Source organism: Melanerpes formicivorus, unplaced genomic scaffold (genome assembly GCF_026170545.1).
Source record: "Melanerpes formicivorus ecotype bairdi unplaced genomic scaffold, bMelFor1.0.p_v2 SCAF_114, whole genome shotgun sequence".
Lineage (NCBI taxonomy): Eukaryota > Metazoa > Chordata > Aves > Piciformes > Picidae > Melanerpes > Melanerpes formicivorus.
Window position 1 is genome coordinate 1,005,069 of NW_027142466.1, and position 16,081 is coordinate 1,021,149.

Sequence of the window (16,081 nt, forward strand, 5' to 3'; positions counted from 1 at the left end):
AGAGAAAAGTTGATAAACCGGCCCAAAAATCCAAACGGGGGTCGTGTGGGGACGCCACCGGGGTCGTCACCGGTTACGTCGTCGGCCCTACGGTACATGCACGGAGGGAGGGGTAGGGGGGAGATGGCACGGGGCGGGCGTCGTAGAAAAAGTCCGCTAGAAAAGGAGCAGCCGGCTCTTGGGGGCGGGCAGAGGGGTGACAAAAACACCGGCTTTCCCCCCAAAACCGCCGCCGCGAGAGGCTGGGAAGAGGCAGAAGTGACGTCGACGCCCGGGCGGGTGTCGCCTCTCCCCGGGGCTGGGCAGGGGCTCAGTGCCCCGGTGCAGCTGCTGCCGTGTGCTTGGCAGGGGAGGGCTGGGGGGAGAGGAGGCGCTCGGCCGGGGGAGAGGAGGAGGAGACGGAGGCGGAGGAGGAAGGGCCGCCGAGGGCGGACTGCAGGTATACGGTCTTGTGGAAGAGCCGGTTGCTGAGGAAAACCACCAGGGAGAAGAGCCGGAGCTGGAAGTGGCTGGAAGGGAAGAGAGCAGTCAGCTCCCGCCGGCGGGAAACACCCACTCTGGGGTAATGGGGGGGGGGGGGGGATGGAGTTCTGGGGTAAAATGGGGGGGGGGGGGGCGGGCTGGGGTTAATGGGGGGAGGGGGTGGATACTCACTAGGTCTTGCCGGGGGTCCTCGCTTCGTTGGCGCTGATGATGAAGAGAGGGAAAAGGATGGAAAAGAGGCAACCGCTGGAGGGAGAAAAGAGCAGAGAAGAGCTGCAAATGGCATAAACTAGAACCCAAGGGCACGAAGGAAGATGAAAGCACAGTAAAATAACCCCAGGAAATAAAGAGAACAGAAGAGAAAGCAACCAACCAGCACAAAAGGACCTTAAATCCCCACAGGATGAATTCAAGTGCGAGACAAAGCCACACACAGCCTGGTGAAATGAAATGAAAGAGAGAAGCTTCCCCTCAAGTAAACTGCAGTGAATTAAAACCACCACACACACACACACACACAAAAATCCATGGAACAAAATCAAGATGAAATGGAAAGTCACAGAAAGTAACTTAGACACAGTCTCACAGTGTCACCAAGGTTGGAAGAGATCTCAGAGATCACCAAGTCCAACCTGGCACCACAGACCTCATGACCAAACCATGGCTACAAGTGCCACATCCAATCCCCTCTGGAACACCTCCAGGCACAGGGACTCCACCACCTCCCTGGGCAGCACATCCCAAGGGCTAACAACTCTCCCAGTGAAGAACTTTCTCTTCACCTCCAGCCTGAACCTCCCCTGGCACAGCTTGAGACTGTGTCCTCTTGTTCTGCTGCTGGCTGCCTGGCAGAAGAGCCCAACCCCCACCTGGCTCCAACCTCCCTGCAGGGAGTTGCAGAGAGCAAGAAGGTCTCCCCTGAGCCTCCTCCAGGCTAAGCAACCCCAGCTCCCTCAGCCTCTCCTCACAGGGCTGTGCTCCAGACCCCTCCCCAGCCTCCTTGCCCTTCTCTGGACACCTTCAATTCTCTCAATCTCCTTCTTGACCTGAGGAGCCCAGAGCTGGACACAGGACTCCAGGGGTGGCCTCAGCAGTGCTGAGCACAGGGCACAAGGACTTCCCTGCTCCTGCTGGCCACACTCTGCCTGCTGCAGGCCAGGATGCCCTTGGCGCTCTTGGCCCCCTGGGCACACTGCTGGCTCATGTAGCTGCCAACCACTCCCCCCAGGTCCCTCTCTGTTTGGCTGCTCTCAGCCACTCTGCCCCCAGCCTGTAGAAAATGTAGAAAATGGTGCCACAGCCAGCTGGCAGCTAGGCACCAGTGGTGTGCCCCAGGGAGCAGTGCTGGGCCCCAGCCTCTTTAACACCTTCATTGATGATCTGGAAGAGGGAGTCGAGTCAGTCATCAGCAAGTTTGCAGCTGACACCAAGCTAGGAGCAGATGTTGGTCAGTTAGAGGGCAGCAGAGCTCTGCAGAGGGACCTTGACAGACTGCACAGATGGGCAGAGGCCAATGGGATGGCATTCAACAAGTCCAAGTGCCAGGGGCTGCACTTTGGCTATGGCAACCCCATGCAGAGCTACAGGCTGGGGGCAGAGTGGCTGAGAGCTCCCAAACAGAAAGGGTCCTGGGGGTGCTGATTGACAGCTGCCTGAATATGAGCCAGCAATGTGCCCAGGTGGCCAAGAGGGCCAATGGCATCCTGGCCTGCAGCAGGAAGAGTGTGGCCAGCAGGAGCAGGGAAGTCATTGTGCCCTGTACTCTGCATTGGTTAGGCCACACCTTGAGTCCTGTGTCCAGTTCTGGGCTCCTCAGTTTAAGAAGGAGATTGAAACACTTGAAGGTGTCCAGAGAAGGGCAAGGAGGCTGGGGAGGGGTCTGGAGCACAGCCCTGTGAGGAGAGGCTGAGGGAGCTGGGGTTGCTTAGCCTGGAGAAGAGGAGGCTCAGGGGTGACCTCATTGCCCTCTACAACTCCCTGAAGGGAGGTTGGAGCCAGCTGGGGGTTGGGCTCTTCTCCCAGGCAGCCAGCAGCAGAACAAGAGGACACAGTCTCAAGCTGTGCCAGGGGAGGTTCAGGCTGGAGGTGAGGAGAAAGTTCTTCACTGAGAGGGTTGCTGGCCACTGGGATGTGCTGCCCAGGGAGGTGGTGGAGTCCCTGAGCCTGGAGATGTTCAAGAGGGGATTGGATGTGGCACTTGGTGCCATGGTCTGGTCATGGGGTCTGTGTTTACAGGTTGGACTCAATGATCCTCGAGGTCTCTTCCAACCTCAGTTATACTGTGATACTGTGAATGAAGCAAAGCCAAGCAGCAATGAACCAAAGCACAACATCAAATGCCCCAAAGTCACAAAACCTCAGGAAGTACATTGGGAAAACGAAGTTATAACAACATAAACCCCCCAGAACATGAAACAAACCCCACAAATGATCAGAACAAAGTGCAATCCCCATAGAAGAGCCTAAAACAACCCTCAAATCACCTATTTCAAATGAATTAAACTAATCAAAGTGATTCAATTAATTTCAAACAGCCAAATATAACCAAATTCCAACCCCCAAAAAAACCCCACCCAAATTCAAACTAAACAAACTCAAATCCCACCAGAGGGGAATCTGTTTGAAGTGACAACACCAAATAACCCAAAGAGCATGAATGGAATGCAAGGGCCCAGGTGAGACCCTAAACATCTCATCAAAGTAATGCAAGGCAAAGTGACATCATGGAAAGAACAAAGGGATGGCAGAAAATGGCAAAATACTTAGAAGAGCACAAGAAGGGCAGAGGGAGAGCCAAGGAGGGGCACAAAAGGCCATTAATAAATGAACCAACCCAAACAGAGCCAAGGAGGGGCATGGAGGGAGCCAAGGAAGGGTATGGAGGGAGCCAAGGAGGGGCACAAAAGGTCATTAATAAACCAACCCAAACAGGAAGATCCAAGGAGGTGCATGGAGGGAGCCAAGGAAGGACACAGAGCCAAGGAAGAGCATGGAGAGAGGCAAGGAAGAGCATGGAGAGAGGCAAGGAAGAGCATGGAGAGAGGCAAGGAAGAGCATGGAGAGAGGCAAGGAAGAGCATGGAGAGAGGCAAGGAAGAGCATGGAGAGAGGCAAGGAAGAGCATGGAGAGAGGCAAGGAGGGGCAGAGAGAAAGCCAAGGAGGGGCAGAGAGAAAGCCAAGGAGGGGCAGAGAGAAAGCCAAGGAGGGGCAGAGAGAAAGCCAAGGAGGGGCAGAGAGAAAGCCAAGGAGGGGCAGAGAGAAAGCCAAGGAGGGGCAGAGAGAAAGCCAAGGAGGGGCAGAGAGAAAGCCAAGGAGGGGCAGAGAGAAAGCCAAGGAGGGGCAGAGAGAAAGCCAAGGAGGAGCAGAAAACACCATTAATAAATTAACCAGTCCTAACTAACTCAAAGAGAAAGAGCCAAGGAAGGGCACAAAATAACATAAACAAATAAACCAACTCAAACCAACCCAAACAGAAAGAGCCAAGGAGGGGCATGGAGGGAGCCAAGGAAGGGCATGGAGGGAGCCAAGGAAGGGCACAAAATACCATTAATAAATGAACCAACCCAAACTAAACCAAACAGGAAGAGCCAAGGAAGAGCATGGAGGGAGCCAAGGAAGAGCATGGAGGGAGCCAAGGAAGGGCATGGAGGGAGCCAAGGAAGGGCATGGAGGGAGCCAAGGAAGGGCACGGAGGGAGCCAAGGAAGGGCACGGAGGGAGCCAAGGAAGGGCATGGAGAGAGCCAAGGAAGGGCATGGAGAGAGCCAAGGAAGGACACGGAGGGAGCCAAGGAAGGGCATGGAGAGAGCCAAGGAAGGGCACGGAGGGAGCCAAGGAGGGGCACAAAACACCATTAATAAATGAACCAACCCAAACTAACCCAAACAGGAAGAGCCAAAGAGGGGCAGGGAGGGAGCCAAGTAAGGACACAGAGCCAAGGAAGGGCATGGAGGGAGCCAAGGAAGGGCATGGAGGGAGCCAAGGAAGGGCATGGAGGGAGCCAAGAAAGGGCATGGAGGGAGCCAAGGAGGGGCATGGAGGGAGCCAAGGAGGGGCATGGAGGGAGCCAAGGAAGGGCATGGAGGGAGCCAAGGAAGGGCATGGAGGGAGCCAAGGAAGGGCATGGAGAGAGCCAAGGAAGGGCATGGAGAGAGCCAAGGAAGGACACGGAGGGAGCCAAGGAAGGGCATGGAGAGAGCCAAGGAAGGGCACGGAGGGAGCCAAGGAGGGGCACAAAACACCATTAATAAATGAACCAACCCAAACTAACCCAAACAGGAAGAGCCAAAGAGGGGCAGGGAGGGAGCCAAGTAAGGACACAGAGCCAAGGAAGGGCATGGAGGGAGCCAAGGAAGGGCATGGAGGGAGCCAAGGAAGGGCATGGAGGGAGCCAAGGAAGGGCATGGAGGGAGCCAAGGAGGGGCATGGAGGGAGCCAAGGAAGGGCATGGAGGGAGCCAAGGAAGGGCATGGAGGGAGCCAAGGAAGGGCATGGAGGGAGCCAAGGAAGGGCATGGAGGGAGCCAAGGAAGGGCATGGAGGGAGCCAAGGACGGGCAGGGAGGGAGCCAAGGACGGGCAGGGAGGGAGCCAAGGACGGGCAGGGAGGGAGCCAAGGACAGGCAGGGAGGGAGCCAAGGAAGGGCAGAGGGAGAGCCAAGGAGGGGCACAAAAGGCCATTAATAAATGAACCAACCCAAACTAACCCAAACAGAGCCAAGGAAGGGCACAAAGTATCATTAATAAATGAACCAACCCTAACTAACCCAAACAGGAAGAGCCAAGGAGGGGCATGGAGGGAGCCAAGGAAGAGCATGGAGGGAGCCAAGGAGGGGCATGGAGGGAGCCAAGGAAGGGCATGGAGGGAGCCAAGGAGGGGCACAAAACACCATTAATAAATGAACCAACCCAAACTAACCCAAACAGGAAGAGCCAAAGAGGGGCAGGGAGGGAGCCAAGTAAGGACACAGAGCCAAGGAAGGGCATGGAGGGAGCCAAGGAAGGGCATGGAGGGAGCCAAGGAAGGGCATGGAGGGAGCCAAGGAAGGGCATGGAGGGAGCCAAGGAAGGGCATGGAGGGAGCCAAGGAGGGGCATGGAGGGAGCCAAGGAAGAGCATGGAGGGAGCCAAGGAGGGGCATGGAGGGAGCCAAGGAAGGGCACAAAATGCCATAAACAAATAAACCAACTCAAACCAAGCCAAACAGAAAGAGCCATGGAGGAGCATGGAGGGAGCCAAAGAAGGACACAGAGCCAAGGAAGGGCATGGATGGAGTGAAGGAGGGGCATGGAGGGAGCCAAGGAGGGGCACAAAATGCCATTAATAAATGAACCAACCCAAACTAACCCAAACAGGAAGATCCAAGGAGGGGCATGGAGGGAGCCAAGGAAGGACACAGAGCCAAGGAAGGACACAAAATATCATAAACAAATAAACCAACTCAAACTAACCTAAACAGAAAGAGCCAAAGAAGGGCATGGAGGGAGCCAAGGAAGGGCACAAAATATCATTAATGAACCAGCTCTAACTAACTCAAAGAGAAAGAGCCAAGGAGGAGCACAGAGGGAGCCAAGGAGGGGCACAAAACACCATTGATAAATGAACCAACCCCAACTAACCCAAACCCAAAGAGAATGAACCCAACTGAGCCCAAGGGCAGCCGAGGGAAGGGCCCTGAGCGCCCCGGGGCGCTGGCAGGGTCAGGCCGAGCTCGGGGCAGCCGTGGCCTCACCTGATGATGTAGGAGGACTGCATGGCGGTGAGGAAGGCCAGGGGCAGGCCGAAGCCGAAGTAGTAGGGCCAGTTCCTCTCGATGTTGGAGAGCCGCTGGTGCATCTCGATCCCTGGCGGTGGGGGAGAAGGCGTTGGGGAGGAGCGCGGGCGGCGCCGCGGCCCCCGCCTGGGGCGTGCCCCGCTCACCTTTGTTGAACCAGCGGTACTCGAAGCAGTAGAGCGAGTAGAGCAGCGACATGTGCAGCAGGCTCACCAGCTGCCCCACCAGGTCGATGGGGAAGAGGCTGACGATCATTCCCTGCGGGTACCGAGCAGGGAGAGGCGCTGGGACCGGGCAGGCGGCGACCCGCGGCCCCCGCGCCGGCACGGCTGGCAGCTCACCGCGGTGAGGAAGAGAGCCTGCAGCAGCAGCAGGCTGGGTGGGAGCTCACCTGGATGAGGAAGAGAGCCTGCAGCAGCAGCAGGCTGGGTGGGAGCTCACCTGGATGAGGAAGAGAGCCTGCAGCAGCAGGTTGAAGAGCATGTCGGCGATGATCTTGCTGACGCTGGGGAAGGGATGCGGCTTCCTGCCCGACACCTCGAACGCCAGGTCTGCAATGTCCTGGGAAGAGATGGGGAGGGCTTGAGGGAAAGGCAACTGCACAGAGGGGACAGGGAATTGCAGGGAGGAAAAGGGGCTTGAGGGAAAGGGAATTGCAGAGAGGGAAAGGGCTCAAGGGAAAGGGAACTGCAGAGAGGGAAAGGGCTCAGTGGTCCCTTCCAACCCTGAATGAAACTATGAAACTATGAAACTATGAAAGGGAACTGCAGAGAGGGAAAGGGCTCAAGGGAAAGGGAACTGCAGAGAGGGAAAGGGCTCAAGGGAAAGGGAACTGCAGAGAGGGAAAGGGAACTGCAGAGAGGGAAAGGGCTCAAGGGAAAGAGAACTGCAGAGAGGGAAAGGGAACTGCAGAGAGGGAAAGGGCTCAAGGGAAAGAGAACTGCAGAGAGGGAAAGGGCTCAAGGGAAAGGGAACTGCAGAGAGGGAAAGGGCTCAAGGGAAAGGGAACTGCAGAGAGGGAAAGGGCTCAAGGGAAAGAGAACTGCAGAGAGGGAAAGGGCTCAAGGGAAAGGGGACTACAGAGAGGAAAAGGGGCTTGAGGAAAAGGAACTCCAGGGAGGAGGAGGTTCTTAAGGCCAGGCTGGATGTGGCTGCAAGCAACCTGCTGTAGTGTGAGGTGTCCCTGCCCATGGCAGCGGGGTTGGAACTGGATGAGCCTTGAGGTCCCTTCCAACCCTAATAATTCTATGATTCCATGAAAAGGGGTTGAGGCAAAGGGAATTCCAGAGAGAAAAAGGCACTTGAGGGAAAGGAAACTCCAGAAAAATGGGGGCTCAAGGGAGCTGAACATCCAAAGAGGAAAAGGACTTCAAGAGAAAGAAAATTCCAAAGAGCAAAAGGAAATTCAAGAGAAATGAGGCTTGCATGGGATGGAAATCCAGAGGGGGTTGAGAGGAAGGAAATACAAAGAGAAAATAAGGAGAAATGGGGGGTTGAGGGAGCTGAAATTCCAAAGAGCAAAAGGAAGTTCCAAAGAGGGAAAGGGGGCTGAGGGAAATGAAATTCCACAGACAGAGAAGTCTTGAAGAGAAAATGGGGCAGGGAAATGCCAAAGAGAAAGAGGGAACGGAAGGAAAGGCAATTCCAAAGAGGAGATGGAAGAGAAAAATCCCATCCCTACCTGAAACCAGATAGCATTGACAACCTTGCTGAGCACAAAGAGGGGAAGGACCCAGAGAGCACTGAAGATGGAGGTGAGGATGAACTCCAGCCAGGACCAGACGTCGCCGTGCAGGGAAGGGTCACCTGGGGGTGGCGAACAGGGGGAAGCGTCAGGGAGCGGTGGAGGAACCTCCTCATTGCACAGCACAAATACTTCCCAGTGGGGCTTCTCCACACCACGGGGAGCTTCTGATGAGGACAAACCTCCACCACCAACCTTTGGTCTTCCAAAGAAGATTCCCACCCCAGGGAGCCTGCAGCGCCCCGGGAGAGGCCAGCAGGAGGCACTCACCAATGATCTGCGCCGTGACCGACTGCAGCACCGGGATGAACACTCGGTAAAACAGGAAGAGGCTAAGCTGAGGGGAAAGCAACAAGGAGGGGCTGGTGAGCTGTTGGGTGCTTGGGTTTGCTGCTCCTGGAACCACCCAGCAGAAGGCAGCTCCCTGGTTAAACTTTGTGAGGTTCCTTCACACACACTGAAGACCAGGAATCTCTGCAGCCCACATCTACACTCCAGCACTTCCTGCTATGGTGCAATGCCCAGGGGGGGTTGGAAGCTCTCCACACCAGGACACTCCACAACCTCTCTGGGCAGCCTGCTCCAGGCCTCCAGCAGCCTCCCAACAAACAACTTGCTCCTCCTCTTCCCCTCCAACCTCCTGGCCTCCACTCTCTGCCCACTGCCCCTTGGCCTGGCCCTGGCCACCACTCAGCAGAGCCTGGCCCCAGCCTCTTGCCCCCCAGGGGCCCTTCAGCTCTTGCTGAGCATTGCTGAGCATTGCTCTGGGGCTGCTCTTCTGCAGGCTCTCAGCCCCAGGCCTCTCAGCCTTTGCTCCTGCCACAGCTGCTCCAGGCCCCTCAGCAGCTTCCCAGCCTCCCCTGCACTCTCTCCAGCACTTCTCTGGCCCTCTGCAGCTGGGCAGCACACAACTGCCCCCAGGGCTCCAGAGGTGGCCTCAGCAGGGCAGGGCAGAGGGGCAGCACAACCTCCCTTGCCCTGCTGCTGCCCACACTCTTCTCCATGCCCCCAGCACAGGCTTGGCCTTCTTGGCCCCCAGGCCACCTTGCTGCTGCTGGGCAACTCCTTGTCCCCCAGCACTCCCAGCTGCTTCTGCTTGGAGCTGCTTGCCAGCAGCTTCCCCCTGCCCTGTGCTGCTGCAGGAGGTTCTTCCTCCCCAGGGCCAGGCCCCTGCCCTTGCCCTGCTTCACCTGCAGGAGGTTCCTTCACAAGAACCCATCACAAAAGCAGGGAGTCTGTACCCAAACTGGGTCCCAGTGCAGCCCCAGGACTGGGAATTCAGTGCCTGCCCCCAGTGGTGCTGGCAGAGGCTTTCCCAGGGCTGAGGGCAGGAGCAGAGCAGGCACTCACCCAGAAGACTCCTCCGTTCCAGGCACAGCACTGAAAGATCCTGCTGACGATCCGCGGTTCGCTGCCGCCGGAGGGGGGAGAGACACAAGTGAAGGTTCTGGCCAAACAGCCCCTAAGGAGTGCCAGCTGCCTCTCTTCCTCACTTCAGGAATGCTGCAGCTCACCAGTGACCAAGCACAGGAATGCTGGAAGCAACCCCCCCCCCCCTCAGACTGGCAGCAGGTGCCAGTCAGAGCAAGCCTCCAGCTGCCTCTATGCCAGAGAGACTCTGAGCCTTTATCAACTCCTCATGTTTGCATGGAAATGGAGCAAAGGCAGATTTTCATCCCAAACTTGAAGGATTCATTGGAGATCTCAGGCTGTGTCCTCCTCAAACTCCCTCCACAATACATTTAGGAGGTTTCAGCTGCTTTTTGCTCTTGGGAGAGGCTGTTTCAGCTCAGGGGGCTTTGGCTTTCCTCTCTTTGCAGCCTATGGACGTGGAGCTCTCTGGGACTTCCCCAGCTTTCTGCTCCCACAGGGACTTGGCTCCAAGGAAAACCATCAAAATACAACCATTTGGACCTCCCCAAAGGTAAATTATTCCTCAAAGGAAGGTGCAGAGCTGCAGGCACCTCTGGGGAGGGGGAGGAGGAGGAGACTCACTTCTCTTGCTTCTTCTCTTCCATGTGAAACCTCCGCTGGGCCAGCGCGCTGTTCGCTCTCCTCCGCCGCTGCTCTTCCCTCTTCTGCTGGATCCGGGCATCCAGCTTGGAGATGGTGCAGATGCCCCAGATGGAGTCCTTGATTCCCTGTGGAAACCAGGAGAAGCCCTCATGCTCTGCAGTAAGAGCAGGAGGTGGTCCACCCAGGCCACCAAAGCCCTCCCCAAGAGAGGGATGCCAGAGCCAAGCCTGGAGCAGCAGCACCACCTGCTTTCCACGGCCCACTGGCCTAGAGCACCAGACCCTCCAGCACCCTGAGGCACACCAGGACGTTCTGGGTGTGGAACTGTGATTTCTCAGCCAATCTCCATTAGTTATACCCCTGGCAAAAGCCAGGGAGTCTCTTTCAGCCTTTTTCCTGCCTGGCAGGAAGGCCTCCATCCCCTGCCAGCACTTTCACGGCCAACAAGGTGGAATTCTACGAAGTCCCTCAGATGTGGCCCAGAAACCACACAGCCCTGCAGAGCTCTCAGCAGGGAAGTGCCTGGCAGCCTTTTCCTTACTCCCCACTTTAAAACCCTCCAGTAAAAGTACTCCACAAGCAGCTGTCTGCAGCTCTAGATGACACTGCAACCACAACTGCCACAACTTCACTTCCAAGTGATGACCACAGGACACCAAGTGGGAGCCAGGATGGTGTCATAGTATCATAGCATCAGTCAGGGTTGGAAGGGACCACAAGGATCAGCCAGTCCCAACCCTCCCTGCCATGGGCAGGGACACCCCACACTAGATCAGCCTGGCCACAGCCTCAGCCAGCCTGGCCTTAAACATCTCCAGGGACAAGGCCTCAACCACCTCCCTGCACAACCCATTCCAGGGCTTCACCACTCTCATGGGGAAGAACTTCCTCCTCCCCCCCAGCCTCAATCTCCCCACCTCCAGCTTCATTCCATTCCCCCTAGTCCTAGCACTGCCTGAGATCCTGAGCAGTCCCTCCCCAGCCTTCTTGTAGGCCCCCTTCAGATCCTGGAAGGCCACAATGAGGTCACCTGGGAGCCTTCTCTTCTCCAGACTGAACAGCCCCAACTCCTTCAGTCTGTCCTCACAGCAGAGCAGCTCCAGCCCTCTGCTCATCCTCCTGGCCCTGCTCTGGACACCTTCCAGCACCTCCAGGTCCCTCTTGCCATAGGGGCTCCAGAACTGGACACAGTACTTCAGGTGGGGTCTCCCCAGGGCTGAGTAGAGGGGGAGGATCACCTCCCTCGACCCAGCCTGCTGACCACATGATGCTCTGGTAAGTGGAGTTCTGCCCCCACCAGAAGCAATTTTCACTGAATGGTTTGGATTGGGAGGGACCCTAAAGATCATCCAGTGCCAACCCCCTGCCATGGGCAGGGACACCTCCCACTAGCTCAGGGTGCTCAAGGCCTCATCCAGCCTGGCCTTCAACACCTCCAGGTTTAGAGCCTCCACAATCTCCCTGTGCAGCCTATTCCAGTGTCAACAATTTCTCCCTCATCTCCAGTCTCAGTCTCCCCTCTCCCAGCTCAAAGCCATTGTTCCTCATCCTGGCACTCCAAGCCCTTGCCAAAAGCCCCTCCCCAGCTCTCCTGTAGCTCACTTCAGGCACTGGAAGGCTGCTCTAAGATCTCCTGGAAGCCTTCTCTTCTCCAGGCTGAGCAGCCCCAACTCTCTCAGCCTGTTCCCACAGAGGAATTTTGATGCCACAAGGGTATCTGAAATTTCAGAGGAGCACTGAGCCCCTTGTGCCAGACCCAGCAGCCAGCTCAGGGGGGTGAAACTGTCCCACAGAATACCTGGGGAGCAACACACCCCACGCAGCCACATCAAATGTGAGCAAGGACCCGGCCTACAGCCACCTCTGCTTGAAAAAGAAACCCTCAGAGCCCCTTTTGCTGCTTTGCTTTCTGTGCAGGAGGCAGAGGAGGAGCTGGCAGACTCACCCTGACGAGGTCATGAAGGAAGGTTTTCACGCTGTCTGCCATCTCGACTCCAGCATCACCTCTGCTTCCCAAACTATCAACTACAGGGAGAGGGGAAAAGCCGACCCCAAACCTCTCTCATCCTGGAGAGATGGGAAATGGATGGAGCCTGTGGAGGGAGAAAACACCAGGAGCACAGCAGGCCTTGCAGCATCGCTCTGTCGTGAGCACAGCCTCCATCCACAGCCTGGAGATGCCCAGCAGGCTTCCTGCCCATCCTTTGCTCCCCAGCAGCCAGGCCAGCAGGCAGAGGAGGGATCCAGCCTGCTGACTCCTTGGCCACAATGCTGCTTGCAGACTGCCCCACAAACAGCAAGAGTACTAACAGAACCAAATCAGCAGCCAGTACAGGTCGTGGCAGCTGTTCCAGCAGGATCCCATCTGCTCCAAGACTGGAGCTACCTGCTCTGGAGCTGGCTGCTGTCACAAGCCCTGACTTGTCAGCAGGGCTGCTGCTCTGCACCCACTGTGCAGGGCACAGGCAGTTAAAAGCAATAGCTAAAGAGAAAGAGAGAGATAGAAAGCCAGAAGGGGTTTTTGGCTGGGTTGCTCTGAGAGCAAGCCTGCTGGGGGTGAACTCTGCTCCTGCAGCACAGCCTGGGGGAAAGGCAGGGAAGCAGAGATGGCCTCCAGCTGCGTTGCCACCAGCTTTAATCCCCCCGAGCCCCAGCCTAGGGAGGCAGAGCCCCGGCAGAAACAGCAGGCAGGAAGGAGCCTGTGCTTTGTTGCAGGCAGCTGCTTCCCACCAGCCTCTCAGGCAGGGGAACCTCCCCGCCGAGGACAGCTGCCCCCAGCTGCCATATGGCGCCGGCTGCGGCTCAGCCCTGCCTGCTTCGCTGGGGTCCCCGCGGGGAGCCCCCACGAGGGGCTGGGGTCCCCGGGGGTCCCTCTGCACCCAAAGGTACCTCAGGACTGCCCCTCGTACCCACAGGGGTGCCCCCAGATGCCCTCAGGCTTCCTGCGCAGACCCCTGCGGACCCGGAGCGCCCTCCGGGCTGCCTCAGCGCCTCCCAGGAGCGGAATTGCCTCAGTGCTGCTCCGCAGATCCCCCCGCACCCAAACGTCCCTCGGGGCTGCCCCACAGCCCCCCGGGGGCTTACAACCAGCCCGGCCTTGCCCCGGGGACCTCTGCGGACCCCCGATCAGCTGAGGGCTGCCGTACGGCCATCCCCAGCCCCCAGCCCCTCTCGGCCACCCCCAGCAGCCACCTCCGGCATCAGATTTGCCTCAGCGCTGCCCCCTCGGATCGCTCCCGACCCAGAATTACCTCGGGCTTTCCCCTCGTGCCCGAAAGCATCCGAGGCTCGCCCCACAGATCACTGCGGACCTGCACTGGCCTCAGCCGTGCGGCACGGACACCTTCTGACCCACATTCACCTCCGAGCTGCCCCGCGGCTGCCCCAGGGCTGCCCTCACGGCTCCCGGCAGCGACTCCAGCCACCCCCCACCCCCCGCCCGGGGAGGGGCGCACGGCTCCCTCTGGGCTGACCCCACCCCGGCCCCGGGGCTCTCCCTCCCGCCCAGGCCCGCGCACTCACCGGCGGCTGCGGGCCGGGGGCGCAGGGGGCGGCAGGCGGGCCCAGCTCCCGCCGGCCCGGCCGCCACAGCACCGCGCATGCGCCGCGACCGCGCAGCCGCGGCCCCGCCCCCCTCCCGCCATGGCCCGCGCGCCGGCCCGCCCCCTACGTCCCGCCGCTGCGCATGCGCCCAGGCCCGCCGACCCCCTCCCCGGTACAGCACTGCGCATGCGCGAGCGCTGCTGCTGGCTGGCAGGCAGGCAACGACTGTCCCGCTAGGGGGCACCAAAACGGGCTGAGGGGCAGTCGCGATGAGCGGGGACAATGCGGGGTGATGGGGGGTAATAGGGGATAGTGGGGGGTAATAGGGGATAACGGGGGATACTGGGGAGTAATAGGGGATAAGGGGGGATAGTGGGGGGTAATAGGGGATAACGGGGGACAGTGGGGGGTAATAGGGGATAAGGGGGGGACAGAGGGGGTAATAGGGGATAACGGGGGACAGTGGGGGGTAATAGGGGATATGGGGGGACAGAGGGGGTAATAGAGGATAAGGGGGGACAATGGGGAGTAATAGGGGATAAGGGGGGGACAGAGGGGGTAATAGAGGATAAGGGGGGACAGTGGGGGGCAATAGGGGATAAGGGGGGACAGTGGGGGGTAATAGGGGATAACGGGGGATAGTGGGGGGTAATAGGGGATAACGGGGGACAGTGGGGGTAATAGGGGATAAGGGGGGACAGTGGGGGGTAATAGGGGATAACGCGGGATAGTGGGGGTGATAGGGGATAAGGGGGGACAGTGGGGGGTAATAGGGGATAACGCGGGATAGTGGGGGTGATAGGGGATAAGGGGGGAACAGTGGGGCTAATAGGGGATAAGGGGGGACAGTGGGGGGCAATAGGGGATAACAGGGGACAGTGGGGTGTAATAGGGGATAAGGGGGGACAGAGGAGGTCATAGGGTATAAGGGGGGATAGTGGGGGGTAATAGGGGATAAGGGGGGACAGTGGGGATAATAGGGGATAACGTGGGATAGTGGGGTGTAATAAGGGGCAGTGGGGGGTAATGGGGGATAGCAGGGGATGGGAGGGTAATAAGGGATATTGGGGGCTAATGGGGGATAGTGGGGAGGCTGGGAACTGGGACTGGAGGTAATGGGGGACACTAGGGATACTGGGGGGTAGTGGAGATACAGGGTAGGAGGTCATGGGGGCATACTGGGGGGTAAAGGAGGCTACTGGGGCACAATGGGGACACTGGGGGTAAAGGGAATGTTGAGAGCTAACGGGGGCTGCTGGGGATAAATGGGAGACAGTGGGGACAGCAGGGGGTGATGGAGATACTGGGGGGACAGAGGGGATACCCCAAGGGTAATGAGGATAACAGCTGCTGGGACTGGGGACACTGGTGGCTACTGGAGGACAATGGGGATACTATGGATACCAGGACTGGGGGCAGTGGGGGGTAATGGTGACACTGGGGTGGCAGCAGGGGATAATGAAGGCTCTGGGGCTGGAGGCAAGGGTGGCACAACAGAGCCACTGGGACTGGGGGGGCTGGAACATACCTGGGGCCTTGGGGGGAGGGGGGAATAGGGGCTACTTGGGACACTGGAGATAGTGGGGGGGCACTGGGGCTAGTGAGGACACTGGAGATAGGCTGGGGGGCAGTGTGGGGACCCTGGGGATTAAGGGGAGCACTGGGGTGGTAACAGTGACAGTGGGCCTGGGTGCACTGGAGAGGGATAAGGGGAGCACTGGGGCAGGGGACACTGGGGACAGGGGGGGCTGGGGATGCGGGGGCAATAGGAGAGCCTGGGGGAACAGCGGGGGTGCTGGGAGGGGAAGGAATAACAGATACTGGGGTGAAATGGGGACACTGGGAGGAGGGCATGAGAGATGCTGGGGGTGAAGTGGGGACAGTGAGGGAGGTAACAGTGGCACAGGAGTGACACTGGAACTGGGTGAGCTGCGGGGAAAGTGGGACGGTCCCCCCCGGGAGGGTCCCCCCCTCCCCCATACAACCCCCAGCACGCAGCAGCTGTCCAGTTTATTCCTGCAGGGCAACAGCACCAGCCTGGGGCAGGGGACAGGAAGGGGGTGGGAAGGGGTTGAGATGGAGCTGGGAAGGGGTCTGGAGGTAGCTGAGTCGTCAGGAGAGGCCCCACTGCCATCTCCATTTCCTACATGTCCATGCCCCAGTCCCCCCAGCAGTCTCACAGTCCCCTCGCAGCCCAGTGGCGCCCCCAGCAGTGTGTCCTAACCCTCCCCCCAGCAGTGTCCCCCAATCCCCCCAGCAGTGTGTCCCACTCCCCCCAGCAGTGTGTCCCAGCCCCCCAAGTGTCCCCCAGTTGTATCCCAGCCTCCCAGCAGCGTCCCAGTCCCCCCAGCAGTGTCCCAGTCCCCCCCAGCAGTGTGTCCCAGTCCCCCAAGTGTCCCCCAGTTGTATCCCAGCCCCCCAGCAGTGTGTTCCAGTCCTCCAAGTGTCCCCCAGTCATGTCCCAGCCCCCCAGCAGTATCCCAGTCCCCCCAGCAGCATCCCAGCCTCCCCACAGCCCAGCAGTG

At 58.7% G+C, this 16,081-nt stretch overlaps 1 protein-coding gene across 1 annotated transcript; it reads right to left on the bottom strand.

Moving 5' to 3' along the window:
- Nucleotides 1-213: 213 nt before the first annotated feature.
- EI24 (EI24 autophagy associated transmembrane protein) lies at nt 214-13,632 on the bottom strand. The gene is made up of 11 exons (XM_068167205.1): nt 13,536-13,632; nt 11,959-12,106; nt 9,993-10,138; nt 9,348-9,408; nt 8,268-8,334; nt 7,935-8,059; nt 6,695-6,814; nt 6,400-6,511; nt 6,212-6,323; nt 655-729; nt 214-509 (listed from the first exon to the last, which is right to left on the bottom strand). Exons 2-11 carry the CDS (start codon nt 11,998-12,000, stop codon nt 311-313), a joined length of 1,059 nt encoding a protein of 352 aa, XP_068023306.1. The 5' UTR covers nt 12,001-12,106; nt 13,536-13,632; the 3' UTR covers nt 214-310.
- Between the last annotated feature and the right edge of the window lie 2,449 nt (nt 13,633-16,081).

Excerpts from the sequence above, each read along its gene's own strand:
- EI24 (XM_068167205.1), bottom strand. The coding sequence starts at position 12,000 with ATGGCAGACAGCGTGAAAACCTTCCTTCATGACCTCGTCAGG. Across the intron at positions 9,409-9,992 it reads GAAGAGAAGAAGCAAGAGAA|CGAACCGCGGATCGTCAGCA; the intron begins GTGAGTCTCCTC and ends CTCCGGCGGCAG. Across the intron at positions 6,324-6,399 it reads GTACCGCTGGTTCAACAAAG|GGATCGAGATGCACCAGCGG; the intron begins GTGAGCGGGGCA and ends CCCCACCGCCAG.